The following is a 14,533-nucleotide window of genomic DNA, read 5'->3' as shown; positions in this document are numbered from 1 at the left end:
AAGGTGCGTCCAATTCTGGATGTCAAGGCCCTGAACTGCTTTGAGGGGGTACAGAAGTTCAGAATGGAGTATTTTCGCACGGTGGTGGCATCCTTGCATCAAGGGGGATTTCCTTTGCCTGTATCGACCTCTATCGCTTACTTATACAATATGTGTCTGTCACCAACGCTTCCTCTGCATTGCCGTGGGAGAGGAGCACTATCCGTATGTGGCGTTACTCTTTGGTCTCGCATCTGCTCCTTGGGTCTTGACAAAGGTGTTGGCTCCGGTCCTGGCGTTGTTACGTCAGCGAGAAATCGCAGTGCTGAGCTACTAGATGACATTCCCCCATTCAGCAAGCCCAGTGCAGATCTGACGCAGCGCACCATGCAATAATGGAGCATGGATGGTTGGAGTGCCGCAGGCTTCCCTGATTGGTCAGGCTCTGCTCCGTTATTGGTTGGTGCGCTGCGTCAGATCTGCGCTGGGCTTGCTGAATGAGGGAATGTTGTTTTGTAATTGAAGTTACGCAAGTGTGCGGAGCCCCGGAGTGCGCTGTGGCCTGTCAGTGCAGCTGCTGGGGAAGCCAGGGATGGGGAAGGTGAACGAGCCTCCCTGGTGGTAATACAGATATGTGAGAATATTTGGGGACCAGGAAGGAGTATATAGCTACAGGAGATTCCCAGCAAACTGACCCAAGAATTGACCCACAGTGACGGGAGGAAAAAATCACTGTAAGGGGACACATATGCCCAAGATCACTAACATCCGGTAAGAGGCGCATTTTACCTTTTCCATGTGGTGTGGGAAGAGTGCATCATATCCCCCCCTTAACACCTGGAGTCTATATTCTTGAGGTGGCTGTCTTTTTGCCCTTAAATTTTACCTGCTGGTAAGAAGCTAATCTGAAAGTGGTGGGATACTAGATAGAAACACCTAACACATGGTTTTTCGTTTGGAGCACCATTTTCATTCCAGTTTATTTCACCTATCTGGAATCTTTCACGTGTGTCGTTTCACATTTGGGTTTTTGGACTTTGTCATTGAAGAATTGTACATGGATTTTTTTCACATCCCTCCTTGGGATTTTGCACTTTATTCCATTGGACTTGAGGCACCCTAGTCATTTTTCACCATTTCTATTTATTTTGTTACACTTTAGTGAGGAATGTGTGATAACTTTGCGATTATTTAAGGTCTATTGTCCCAATTTATTCATTTGATTTGTCATTTTTGTGTTTTCACATTTAGACAGACATAACAGCGCACCAGACTATTCTTTTTCAATTCATTTTTCCAGAATATCTGGATCTTTGTTTGCAGCTTACATTCACTTATCAGCGCACCCTTTACACACTTTTAATATTCCATCCTGTTTTACAGTCACTGGTTTTGACGGCCTGGCTGTAGAAAGCCAGGTGCTGAAGGATAGAGGTTGTCTGGGTCGGTGATTCCCACACTACTGAAGGCTAGGAAGTTTTCTTCCAGGAAGATCTACCATCGTACGTAGAAAGCGCACATTTCGTGGTGTGAGTCGCTTGGTGTTCACCCTTGCTCTTTTTCGGTGGCTCTAATCCTGACCTTCCTTCAAATGGGGGTTTGAGCAGAAATTGGCCTTGAGTACCATTAAGGGTCAGGTGTCGGCCTTGGTGATCTTCTTTCAATGACCCTTAGCCACGCACTCCTTAGTACGTACTTTTATTCAGGGGGTTTGACATTTGACTCCATGGGTGCGGTCCTCATTACCGCCTTGGGATCTCAACTTGGTGCTTTCAGCTCTACAGAAGACTCCCTTTGAAAATATTCGGGAGATTCCCCTGATTACACTATCCCAGAAGGTGGCCTTTTTTGTGGCTATCACCTCTGCGTGCAGGGTGTCCAAATTGGTGGCGTTGTCTTGTCGTTCCCCTTATTTGGTGGTCCACAAAGATGAGGTGGTTCTTCGCCCCTGTCCATCGTTCCTTCCAAAGGTGGTCTCGGATTTCCATCTAAATGAGGACATTGTGTTGCCTTCTCTATGTTCCAGGCCTAAACATCCTAAGGAAATTGCGTTGCATTCTCTGGATCTTGTTCGGGCTATTCAAGTGTATTTGGCAGCTACGGAGTCTTTTAGGAAGTCATACTCACTATTTATACAATTTTGGTGGGTAGTGCGCTTCAGAAGTGGAAATAAAGTTAAAATAAAGTGAATGTATAAACTGAAGTGATAAAACGTGTTCTAGTGGTAAAAAGTGTTGTCACTGGATTATACAAGGTGATCAAATGAATTCATATATAAATATCAATATAAATAACCATTTCAGTATATCTTCTATACAATAAAAGTGCTGAGTCTTTAACTTTCCTAAAAGATGTCAATAAATATGCCTAAGACAAGATGTAAATATAAATAAACTTCAAAAAGGGTCAAAGTGCTATGTGCTATTTTTCTTCAATCTGAAATAAATAAATAAAGTGCTGTGTTTATAGTGTCCGTATATACAGAAATCCAGAATCAGGTGTAATTCCCTTCGATATCATCAAATAAGAAAAAAGGTGCTCTCATGCAAAATAAGGGTGTTGTGACTTGTTGCCTCCACCAGGTGTCACATCTAGGTGTTCTATATTCTCACCTCAATAAGGTGTGTATTGCGCCTGTATATAAAGCTTAGCCTCCGAGTATCATATAGGCTTTTACTTATTCCGGTATCTTGTTCCAACCTCCGAATGTTTCCTGTCCTGTCCTGTTAGTATTTTGGGGTGCATAAACTTTGCGTCCTTAACTCCTTATCGTGGCCTCGGGCTCAATAAGGTGTGTATTGCGCCTGTATATAAAGCTTAGCCTCCGAGTATCATATAGGCTTTTACTTATTCCGGTATCTTGTTCCAACCTCCGAATGTTTCCTGTCCTGTCCTGTTAGTATTTTGGGGTGCATAAACTTTGCGTCCTTAACTCCTTATCGTGGCCTCGGGCTCAGTGAAAACAGAGGGCAATCATGGTGCAGTATGTCAAATCAGATTTATTATTAAAAACATAGTTGCACTTACAATTTGTAGATCATTTGTTTGCAGATAAAGTATCAATACAGCGTGGGGAGCGTTATCGCTCCGATCTCTAACGTCACTTCCGGTAGTTTGGCGGCTCCTCCTACGCGTTACGTCACATCACGTGACTTCCTCAGGGAAGTCACGTGATGTGACGTAACGCGTAGGAGGAGCCGCCAAACTACCGGAAGTGACGTTAGAGATCGGAGCGATAACGCTCCCCACGCTGTATTGATACTTTATCTGCAAACAAATGATCTACAAATTGTAAGTGCAACTATGTTTTTAATAATAAATCTGATTTGACATACTGCACCATGATTGCCCTCTGTTTTCACTGAGCCCGAGGCCACGATAAGGAGTTAAGGACGCAAAGTTTATGCACCCCAAAATACTAACAGGACAGGACAGGAAACATTCGGAGGTTGGAACAAGATACCGGAATAAGTAAAAGCCTATATGATACTCGGAGGCTAAGCTTTATATACAGGCGCAATACACACCTTATTGAGCCCGAGGCCACGATAAGGAGTTAAGGACGCAAAGTTTATGCACCCCAAAATACTAACAGGACAGGACAGGAAACATTCGGAGGTTGGAACAAGATACCGGAATAAGTAAAAGCCTATATGATACTCGGAGGCTAAGCTTTATATACAGGCGCAATACACACCTTATTGAGGTGAGAATATAGAACACCTAGATGTGACACCTGGTGGAGGCAACAAGTCACAACACCCTTATTTTGCATGAGAGCACCTTTTTTCTTATTTGATGATATCGAAGGGAATTACACCTGATTCTGGATTTCTGTATATACGGACACTATAAACACAGCACTTTATTTATTTATTTATTTCAGATTGAAGAAAAATAGCACATAGCACTTTGACCCTTTTTGAAGTTTATTTATATTTACATCTTGTCTTCGGCATATTTATTGACATCTTTTAGGAAAGTTAAAGACTCAGCACTTTTATTGTATAGAAGATATACTGAAATGGTTATTTATATTGATATTTATATATGAATTCATTTGATCACCTTGTATAATCCAGTGACAACACTTTTTACCACTAGAACACGTTTTATCACTTCAGTTTATACATTCACTTTATTTTAACTTTATTTCCACTTCTGAAGCGCACTACCCACCAAAATTGTATACATTGTATCAACTGGTTCCTGGTACCAGTACTGTGGTGCAGCAGCAAGAAGGGAAACACATACTACCTCAGATAGCGCAGGAACCACCCATACATATAAGAATACTCACTATTTGTGCTTACGGATGGGACTAGCCGCTTCTTCTGCGACCATTTCTAGATGGATCAGACAGACGGTGACTCAGGCCTATTCAATTAAGGGTCAGGTCCCTCTTTTCCCTGTGAAGGCGCACTCTTCGCGGGCGCTCAGTGCTTCTTGGGCCTTTCGTCATTAGGCGTCAGTAACACAGGTGCGCAAGGTGGCCACCTGGTCGTCGGTGCACACTTTCACAAAATTTAAAAATTGGATGGGTTGAAATCTGCGGATTGCCTCTTTTGGCTGCAAGGTTTTGCAGGCTGCTGTTTAGGGGGCTTGTTCCCTCTTTGGGGATTGTAATGTTTTTCAGGTGGGCTCCAGTTGTTTTGGTTGAGCTCCTGTTACCTGGTTGGCTATGGTTTACCCTTGGAAAATTTTTCTTCTTGTTCTCACCCCTCATGTTTGACACTGCTTTGGGACATCCCAATAGTCAAGAAGATCAGGAGCTGTGTCTGTCAATGAAGGAAAGAGAAAATGGGATTTTTGACTTACCGTAAAATCCATTTCTCTGATGTTTGATGGACACCGCACCCACCCCTCTATGGAGTTGTATTCTGACACTGCTTGTAACAAAACTAAGTACCTGTAGCAGAGAGGGGGGGAGTATACCTCCTGGGACTGGCCATAGGCATAGTCAAGTTCTTTTTCTGCTTGGTGTCCTACTCCTGTAGGGGGCAGTATAACCCAATGGTCAAGAAGATCAGGAGCTGTTTCCGTCAATGAACATCAGAGAAATGGATTTTACGGTAAGTCAAAAATCACATTTTTGTGTTGACTGTAGGGGGCAGAATATATCCATAAAGGAATGCACAATTGGGTTAGCTAACCTCTGTGTCGCATTCAAGGAGCATGTCACTACCGATTTAGAATGCCTCGTCCCATTGGTCACCCGTAAATTGACCTACATCACCCTCCCATTTCTCCTCCACCCTTTAAAGGGTGCTGTTTAATGAAGGACTGTAGAAGCATGGAGTAGAATTGTGATATAAAGCCTTTAAGAAGACTCCGCATCTCTAATGAGGTTGAAAATGGGAGTAGGGCACAAAACCCACTCAGAGGAGTTACTTTTAAGCCTTAATGGCATGATGTAGCTGAATGTAGTAATAGATAAATAGAAGATGGTAGGTTAAAATTTATTCTGTAGGCCAGCAAAAGACAAAAGAACCCTGTTGTGAAATATATGTCAAAGATGTGTAATGCCATTCACCTTCCTCTTTACACCATATCGCAACTTAGCCAGCCTTATATACTGTAGGCGTTATTCTCCCAGATAAGACAAAATTCAGTAAACCCATTCACCTCATGAAGGTGTTTTAGTTTTATTCCATCATTTTGAATGAGGTTATACGTGGAATAGGCTTTGTGATGTTTTCCAAAAGCCTGAGCTTCAAGTGCCTGTGGAATAGATTCCCTGGAACTACATAGCACTTTAACGACAAAAAGGGATGTGCTAGATTGTTTTCCATTTCAGGATATTCAGTACATACAATTTCGCTTAGAAGCTGACTGACATATGACATGTCCCTCATTAATACCAGCCAAACCCACTTATTTACCCTCTAGACGTCTATTTCTGTAGGACAGTCTTAATATTGAACCACAACAAGCTCAATTGGAGCAAAGTACCCCAAGTCTCTATTGCTTGTTCCCAGATAACAAACTATTTTTTTTGCCCCAACAGAAAACTGTGGGAGGAGAGGTGAATGGGAAGCAGCCCTGTCGTCGTTTAGCTGCGTATATCAAGGAGTTGTGATTTGGGAGGGAAGCTAAGCTGTGCATTCTAATGTTAATAGCAGGTAGAAGAGTAAAGTAAGATATATATATATATATATATATATATATATATATATATATATATATATATATATATATATATATATATATATATATACACACAGTATGTGGCTATGCAATTGGCATACCTGAGCTTCTACTTTAAATTTTCATCTCTGAAGTTATTCAATGCCAATTTAAATCTGATTATTTGCTTTGGAATGATACGTTGAAATATAAGACCTGATACCATTTGGTGCCTAATGATACTTTAACTTTGTTTTAATGTCTAAGCACTATCCTTTGTTGAAAGAAAATGAAACCAAAAATATCTGTATTCTGTTTTCCAGTGTTTAAGACTGCGGTTGTGTTGGTGTACAAGGACAGCTCCAAGCAAAAGAAGAAGCTTGTAAGTGCTGTTTTTTTCCTGTAACATTCACCCTTTTAACAGTCACGGGCATGTCGGCAGTCTGGCATGCCCCCTGTGAGTCACAGCAGCTGCTCCCCCAATCAGCAATGCTTGTGTCTTCTGCTTTCTGGATAGCTGTAGCTTGGATTAAGGGGTGGTGGTATGGGCAGTGGTGTATTTAGGTTTTGTGCTGCCCTAGGCCTGACTAAACTTCTGCACCCCCTAATTTAAATATGACCCACCCCTTCCTGTAAAAGCCACACCCTTTCCTGTTTATGACCCACCCTGTCATCTTTAAAACACAGACCATAACCACAGTCTGTCAGTGCCTATCAGCATAGCTTCATCAGTTCCCATAAGTGGAGCCTCATCAGTGCCGCCTCTTTACTGCCTATCAGTGCAGCATATCAGTGTGGCCTAATCAGTGGTCACCAGTGCAGCCCCATCAGTGGTCACCAGTGCAGCCCCATCAGTGGTCACCAGTGCAGCCCCATCAGTGGTCACCAGTGCAGCCCCATCAGTGGCCATCAGTACAGCCTTATGTCATGGGATTAGTAAGATTACTATTTTAGGATATTTGGACTTGTGTTTGCTGCCACTGATTGTAATTATAGGATTATTTCCCTTATTTGTATAATAAATAGGAAGTCCATAGTCATTATACAAATAATGATTTTTTTTTTTTTTTTTTTTGCTGCCCCCCTGCAAAGTGCCGCCCTAGGCCGGGGCTTTGTTGGCCTAGGCCAGGATACAGCACTGGGTATGGGGGGTTAAGATTGTTGGACCACCACAAAGAATCCGCTGCTCCCACACATAAAGAAAAGGGTCTGTTTCTCCAGCTTTCTTCCTGCATTTACAGATTCAACTGGCTTCACTTAATTTAAGATAAAAGCAAGACATAAAATACATAATTAGGTTTTCCTTTATACCTTACTTAACTTCACACAAAATAATTTAACTTCAACTGGTCTTTAATTGATTTGGCACCCAGAGGAACGCTTAGTAGATGCAGCTAATAACAGTTGCTTCTCATTTTGTTTGATTAGTCATTTGAAATGTCATTCTTTCCTAACTTTTAGGGTGGATCACACAGAGCCTCCATGTTTGAAGACCGCGATCCATTCCGCTTCAGACATATGATTCCTACAGAAGCTCTGCAGCTGCGAGCACTCACTACATCAGGTAATGCTTACAGAATCTTTACAAGGGGCAACAACCTGTGGTCAGACAATGGGTAATTCTTTTAGATTGCCCATAGATGGGTAGAAATTTTCTTGAGGGTAGATTGACCATTGGTGGACAGATATTTATCTGAAAAAAAATGCACCAATGGAAGGAGTGCCAGACCAAATGATAAAGTGTCCAAATTAACTTATTGATTTTAGGGGCTAGATTTTGATGGGCAGTAACTCTCCTAGTCCAGCAATTATCTTCCCTGTGTATATTCAAAAATGAAAGTCCTATATATTCCAGGTATTTACTGTAACAGAAGCCCTGATGAAGGGGGAGTTTTTGTTCTGGCCCCCAAAATGCTTTGGATTTCTTCCTTTTTTGGTGTACACCAGTAAATTAATTTGGACTCATCATTTAACCCGGCACCCCTCCATTGGTGCATGCTTTTTCCCCTGCTAAGTACTCACAGGAAGGTATCCCAGTCTGTTGTGAGCAGCCTAATATAAGCCAGTGAGCTCTCTGTATGTTTTTGTCCTCCCACTACTTTGTATGAACTCACATCGAAGTCCCACCTCTTTGGATGCTCAGATATTTCCTTAAAGGTAGGTGGGTGAGGGGCCATGTGCCTGCCCTCTTATGAGTCAGCAGAGTGCCAGGACATCACTGAATTAGTGAATGGAGCCAGTTCACGTGTGTCTGGATTACAAAAGGGTCTTTTTACGTCCGGTTCAGGTGCGAATTCCGGCTAAAATTCAGACCTGAATCGCACCTGAACCCACAGGTACAGAAACACACCGGACCCCAGGCACGAACCCGTGGTCTATTAGACCAGCTCAGAGGAAGATAACAAGCAGCCCCAACTACCAGAGATAATAAATATTGCTAATTAGGTGGTCAGAAACTGCCCAATGTTGGGAATTTAGAGCATAATTTAACCACTTAAGCCCCGGAGGATTTGGCTGCTAAAGGACCAGGGGTTTTTTTGCGATTTTTTACTGCGTCACTTTAACGGACAATTGCGCGGTTGTGCGACGCTGTACCTAAACGAATTTGACGTCCTTTTTTTCCCACAAACAGAGCTTTCTTTTGGTGGTATTTGATCACCTGTGCGATTTTTTGATCACGCGCTATAAACAAAAAAAGAGCGTAAATTTTGCAAAAATAACAATATTTTTCACATTTTTTTATACAAAATTCCCCAAAAAAAAAAGTGAAAATCAAAATTTTTTAACATTTTTCGGCCAATTTGTTTTACGCTACATATGTTTGGTAAAAAAAATCGCAAAAAGCGTATTTTGATTGGTTTGCGCAAAAGTTATCGCGTTTACTAACAAAGGGAAAGATTTCTGTCATTTTTGGTGTTTTTTTTTTTTAACGCGTAATGGCGGCGATCTGCGATTTTTTTTTCGGTACTGCGACATTGCGGCGGACAGATCGGACCCTTGACTGACATTTTTGACACTTATGGGGGTACCAGTGACATTACTGCAGTAATCAGTGCTATACATATGCACTGTTACTGCAAAAATGACACTGGCAGGGAAGGGGTTAACTTTATTGGACAGGGAGGGGTTAAGTGTGTCCTAGGGGCGTGATTCTAACTGTGTAGGGACATTCCTATTGGTGTAAAAGCAAAGATCAACCGTTCTACATAGTAGAACGGACAGATCTTCACTTTTACACAGGGAGAACTGACAGGCGGCTTGTTTACACAAGCTGCTCTGTCTTTCTCCCTTCACAGGAGCGATCGCAGTGTGACTGGCGGACATCGAGTCCGCCGGTCACACGCACTGACTTGTCTGTGAACGAGCCGTGGCGGATAGGCTCGCAAGTCAGTGACAGGCGAGTGACGTACCGATACGTCACTCTGCCTGGCCGGGGCTGACCGCCGCAGTATATAGTCGTGCGGCGGTCGGCAACCGGTTAAACCCTAATAAAAACTAAAGCTTACACATTTTTAAAATGTACATGTGCAAAAACATCTTATCAAATGGTTCATTCTTGTTTGAGTTTTTAAAGTGGTTGTAAAACCCAAGACATGAAATCTGAACAAAGCATATCCCTCTATAGTGCGTACTTGTCTCAATCCAGAGCACCAAGTGCCATTTCTGTCTGCTGCTTCATTCCTCTGCTATTGGTATGAATCACTTCTGACAAGTTTTTCTGACACCAAGAGAAGAAGGGTGACAGGTTCAGCACACAGCCAGTGATTGACAGTGTCAGCTCTGTTCCTGCGTGCTGTGTGAAGAGGGGTTTGTCCCTTCCCTTCCCACTAGGCTCTGCAGTGTGTAATTTCAGCTCCTCATCCCCCTGCTTTCTAGTAGTTTAGACAAGCTGTATAAATTCTGCACTTTGAGTGGATGAAGAGAGGACTGCAGCTAAACAAGTACAACATATGTAGGAGTATTTTATTTTTTATTTTTTTTCATCTGTGTACCACCTGAGGTCAGTTACTTCACTGGGTATAAGTACGGGTTTACAACCACTTTATTAAGTATAACTCCAGTCAGGTTTTTCCTGCTGTCTGTGCTCACATTGTGGTGCTTTCCTCCTATTCCTGTTCTGCAAACACAACAGGAAGTGAGTGGAAATCTAAAGTTGGGGGGAAATCTCAGCGTTCAGAGTTGACACTGTAACTGTTTACCCTTTTGGGAGATTTTCCATCATCTCCGGTTTTGAGGAGTGCTGTAAAATATCAGATTTCCCTTCACTTCCTGTATTGGTGACAATAGTCACCAGGACTGGGAGTGGTAAGAAATCTTCCAGGCAAGGACACAGACAGCAATAATAAGGGTTCCCAGCCTTCCCCTTCTACACAAAACTATAAAAATAGGGGGAATTTACACTTTAAAGCCTTGCTTCTGCTATATCTTGTCATTTGAACATTCACATTTGCAGAATACTCAAGCGTGCTGTAGTTTTTTCCTGTCCTTTTTGTCATAATATAAAATATCTGGAGGCAGAAGAAAGGGGTCATGATTTGAGCAAAGGTCCCTACTACTGTTCATGGCATTCGATTTATTAACATGTCCAGTGAGACCGCATTTGATCATACTGCAGGATTTTATATTTTATGTCCCCTGCTTGGCATGGCCTTTACGAACTTTTAATTTTTCTGGCTTTACCTGTTTCTGCCCTTCATTCTTCTAAAGGCAGACATTTTTTTTTTTGGTACTTTTAATGCATTGAAGAAACCTTTTGTTTTCAGCTTCCCCCCAGCCCCCCGTATACTTACCTGAGCCGATCTCGCTCCAGTGTTGTGCCTGAGAGCAGCATTGCTGCTCTCTCTCACATAGGCTCAGAAGCAGCAGTGGGAGCTCTTGGTTCCTGCTGCTGTCAATTACAGGTGGTGAGGAGGGAGCAGGGGCGGAGCCAAGCCTCACTGTTTGTCAATGGACACACATTGACATTGTTTGAGTGCCCCCTTAGCAAGCGGCATGCCATAGGGGCACTCAGCAGGGGGGGGGGGGTGACCAAGAGTGCCTGCGGGGGACACAAGAAGAGAAGGTTTGGGCTGCTCTGTGCAAGACAAAGCAGGCAAGTATACCATGTTTGTTGTTAAAAATAAATAATTTATAATCGCTTTAAGGCTGAATCGCAGCCAGATCTTAAATACAATTTAATCCAGCTCTGAATTCATAAAAACAGTAAAGTGTTTTTTACCCTAACATTTCATATCCCTGATATGTGTCTGCTGTACCATGTACTTGTATGAGATTATGTACCATGTACTTGCAAGGCCGGTGCAAGGATTTTTGACACCCTAGGCAAAACTTAATTTTGCCGCCCCCATTGGCTCCGCCCCTGACTCCACCCCTTTGTCAGTGTTAAATGGTTTTATTTAACCCTCTAACTGCTACATCTGCAAGACGGCTTGTTCTTTTAAAAAACGATTGACTTACTAGTAGGATCAGTATGTGAAAACAAAAGCGAGAAAACCTAAAAGCAAGAAAGAAAACTAATGCAGCCACCCATCTAAGAACTAGTAAGCTGCAGTACAATAAATATTTTGCTTTTCTTTACCACTTGCCGACCACCCGCCGCAGTTTTACTGCGGCAGGCTGGCTAGGCTGCGCAAAACAACATAGCTCTATGTCAATCGTGTGCGTGGTGCTGGGGGCAAGCACGCGCTGCCGTTGGCGCACTCCTCTACTAGGCAGCATGGATGCCAATCCACGGGACAGGCGGCCGTGAATGCCGATGGGCACCCACAATCGTTCCCTACTGAGAGAGAAGAACGGTCGGCTGTTGTAAACACAGCTGACCGTTCTTCTCCCTGGAATAATCACAGAGTGCCTGTGATCCTTCTATATAGGATCACATGTCTCTATGGTCATTTCAGAAGCCACCCCCCATACAGTTAGAATCACTCCCCTAGGCTTACATTTAACCCTTTGATCACCCTGGGTTAACCTCTTCTCTGCCAGTGTCATTATTACAGTAACAATGCATATTTTTAGCACTGATTACTGTAGTAATGTCACTGGTCCCCCAAAAGTGTCAAAAATGTCAGGGGTCCGATCTGTCCGCCGCAATGTCGCAGTCCTGCTAAAAATCGCAGATCGCCACCATTACTAGTAAAATAAATAAATAAAAATGACAAATCTTTCCCCTAGTTTGTAGACGTGATAACTTTTGCGTAAACCAATCAAAATACACTTTTCTCTAGCGCTCATTGACAGACGTAGTCCTCGGTGATACACCACCTTCGGGTTATGTTGCCTCCACAGGAGCAGGACTAGACAGGAAATTAAAAAGCTCTGGCCACACCCTAGGGGCAGTCCCAGAGGGTATATCCTCTCTCTCTCTGCCTCAGCAAATCAGTTATTTTCTGTCTAGTTAGGAGTAAGGACCTAGATACCTTGCTGGGATCTTAGGTCCTGGCAAGAATTTTTTCTTAAAGGATTTTTTAGACAGCTTTTTTTCTCCAGTGTTCCTGTGAGATCTTCAAGCAAGAAAGCTGAACTGGGTGACGGGCTGGATGTTGAGATCCGGTGGTCACCCCAGTTCAGCCTACGAGCGCGTGCAGGCCATAGCTCCGCGCTGGGTCGGCCGCGACAAAGTCCCATTAAAGGACTGACCCCGCGAGTTAAACGTCTCGCTGAAACGCCAAAGACCATGAGTCACGGCGTCCGTATCGGTCGACAGCCCTCCCGCCCCGGTGGAGAGGGGTACTGTCAGGAGTTGGTGCCCGCCTGGTTCCGGTATGGTGAGTAGTATGTTCCCCCTTTTCCCCTGACGGGTCTTGTGGTGAACGCGGGCCCCTCTCTGTATGGTAAGATAGAGTCCCTCTCTATCCTATAACATGACACAGATCCTCCTACTTTGAGTGTGATTTTATGTGCAAAAAGCCAGGAGGCTTGGTTTGGGAGCTAACAATCTAATTGTATACATGTTAAAAAGATGTAATCTGTGGCATTCTGGGAATCTTACGGTGATAAGAATAAGCTACCTACCAGTCAGAAGCCACGGACATGTAGACTGCCTTCCTAATCAGATCTCCAGCTATTAGCAGGCCTCCCGAATGGCCATGCGGTCCGCCAGGACCGGTACCGCCAACCACGCCAAATCCCCATGCAGAGAGAGTGTTGTGTGCCCTGCAGCACACCGCTATTCAGTACAGGCCGCCGCCATTTTTTTTGCTGGATCGCACGAGCCGCCATTTTGGCGTAGCCTCGTGTCTCCAGCATGGGGGCGGCCATGTTTGAGGTGATCCAAACACCTCGTGGAGCTTGGGGAGGCGCCGGAAGGCGTGCAGAGGGGCGGAGCCGCCTCCTTTCTTCCTGGGCAGCCAGCCAAAAGACTTCCTGTTTGTCAAGACAGCGCTGTAACCTGTTGCAGTTAAACTCTGAGCATCAAGTGGTGAGCCTGGGGGTCTATCTCTCTCTCTCTCGATCGATAGGGATCCCTAGCAGGTAACACTAAGGGGCTTTTTGTGGCGCTGGGGGTCTGAAAAAAAAAAAAAAAAAAAAAAGTTTTTTATTTTTGAATTATATTATCCAGGAAGTGACTGGAATTATCATGGACCCTGCCACACATATTCCCCCACCTGTTTCCCTCGAGGGGGCCACGGGACCCGCCGGTGCACAGAGTGTAGAGTCATTTACAGCAATTTTGGAGTCTATGGTGGCTCGGGTGGAGGCGGCCTGTCAGGGACGGGGGTCAAGGAAGCGAACCCCGCCTACCCCTATATTATCTGACACCTCTGACTCAGATTCAGAGATGGTCACTGCAGTTGCAGGTTCCTCTGCAAGGGCTGTTATCCCAGGTAAAGCCCCCTCAGACAGTGAGGAGGACGCTTCTTCTCCTGTTATAATTCAGGAAGAAGCATTGGTGGACGCACTAGTTGTGGCAGTGCAGGAAACCTTAAAACTTGAGGCTTTACCGGCAGAGGCAACTGAAACAGAGATTCCTTTTGGTACTAATAAGCCCATCAAAACGGTGAAGGTTTTTCCTGTACCCAAATGTTTCGGTAATCAGATTAAAGGAGAATGGGAGCATTCTAAACGTAGCTTTACTATTTCCAAGCGTATTGCTAGACGCAATCCGTTTGAGGAATCCATCATTAAGAAATGGACGGTACCACCAGTGGTGGATCCACCTATTTCCAGGCTGAATAAAGCCACGGTTATCCCAGTGGAGGACACTTCGTCCTTTAAGGATCCGGTGGATCGAAAGATGGAAGCAGAGTCCCGCACCATCTTCTCTCTGATAGGGTCTGCATTTAGACCAGTAATTGTTATTGGTCTAGTTTCCCAGACACTTACGGAATGGGCGAAAATGGTACGCCAAGACCTTAGGGGAAAGGATATTCCCCAGGAAACATCTGATTTGATGGAACAGATTATACAAGGGCTACAGTTTATCTGTGAC

The 14,533-nt window shown here is 43.9% G+C and overlaps 1 protein-coding gene across 3 annotated transcripts in view; it reads left to right on the top strand.

Annotated features, from left to right (window-relative positions):
- The window catches only part of TIAM1 (TIAM Rac1 associated GEF 1), a 588,418-nt gene that overhangs the window by 559,889 nt on the left and 13,996 nt on the right, over positions 1-14,533 (top strand). For all 3 annotated transcript variants that reach the window (XM_082245498.1, XM_082245499.1, XM_082245500.1), the window contains 2 exons: positions 6,429-6,487; positions 7,567-7,669. In XM_082245498.1, coding sequence (XP_082101624.1) covers positions 6,429-6,487; positions 7,567-7,669 — 162 coding nt within the window. The remainder of the gene's footprint in view (positions 1-6,428; positions 6,488-7,566; positions 7,670-14,533) is intronic.

Source organism: Pelophylax lessonae, assembly GCF_965119305.1.
Source record: "Pelophylax lessonae genome assembly, chromosome: 2".
In the NCBI taxonomy this organism is placed as follows: Eukaryota; Metazoa; Chordata; class Amphibia; order Anura; family Ranidae; genus Pelophylax; species Pelophylax lessonae.
Note: the sequence above shows the minus strand (reverse complement) of the source record. Positions and strands in the feature narration are given on the sequence as shown.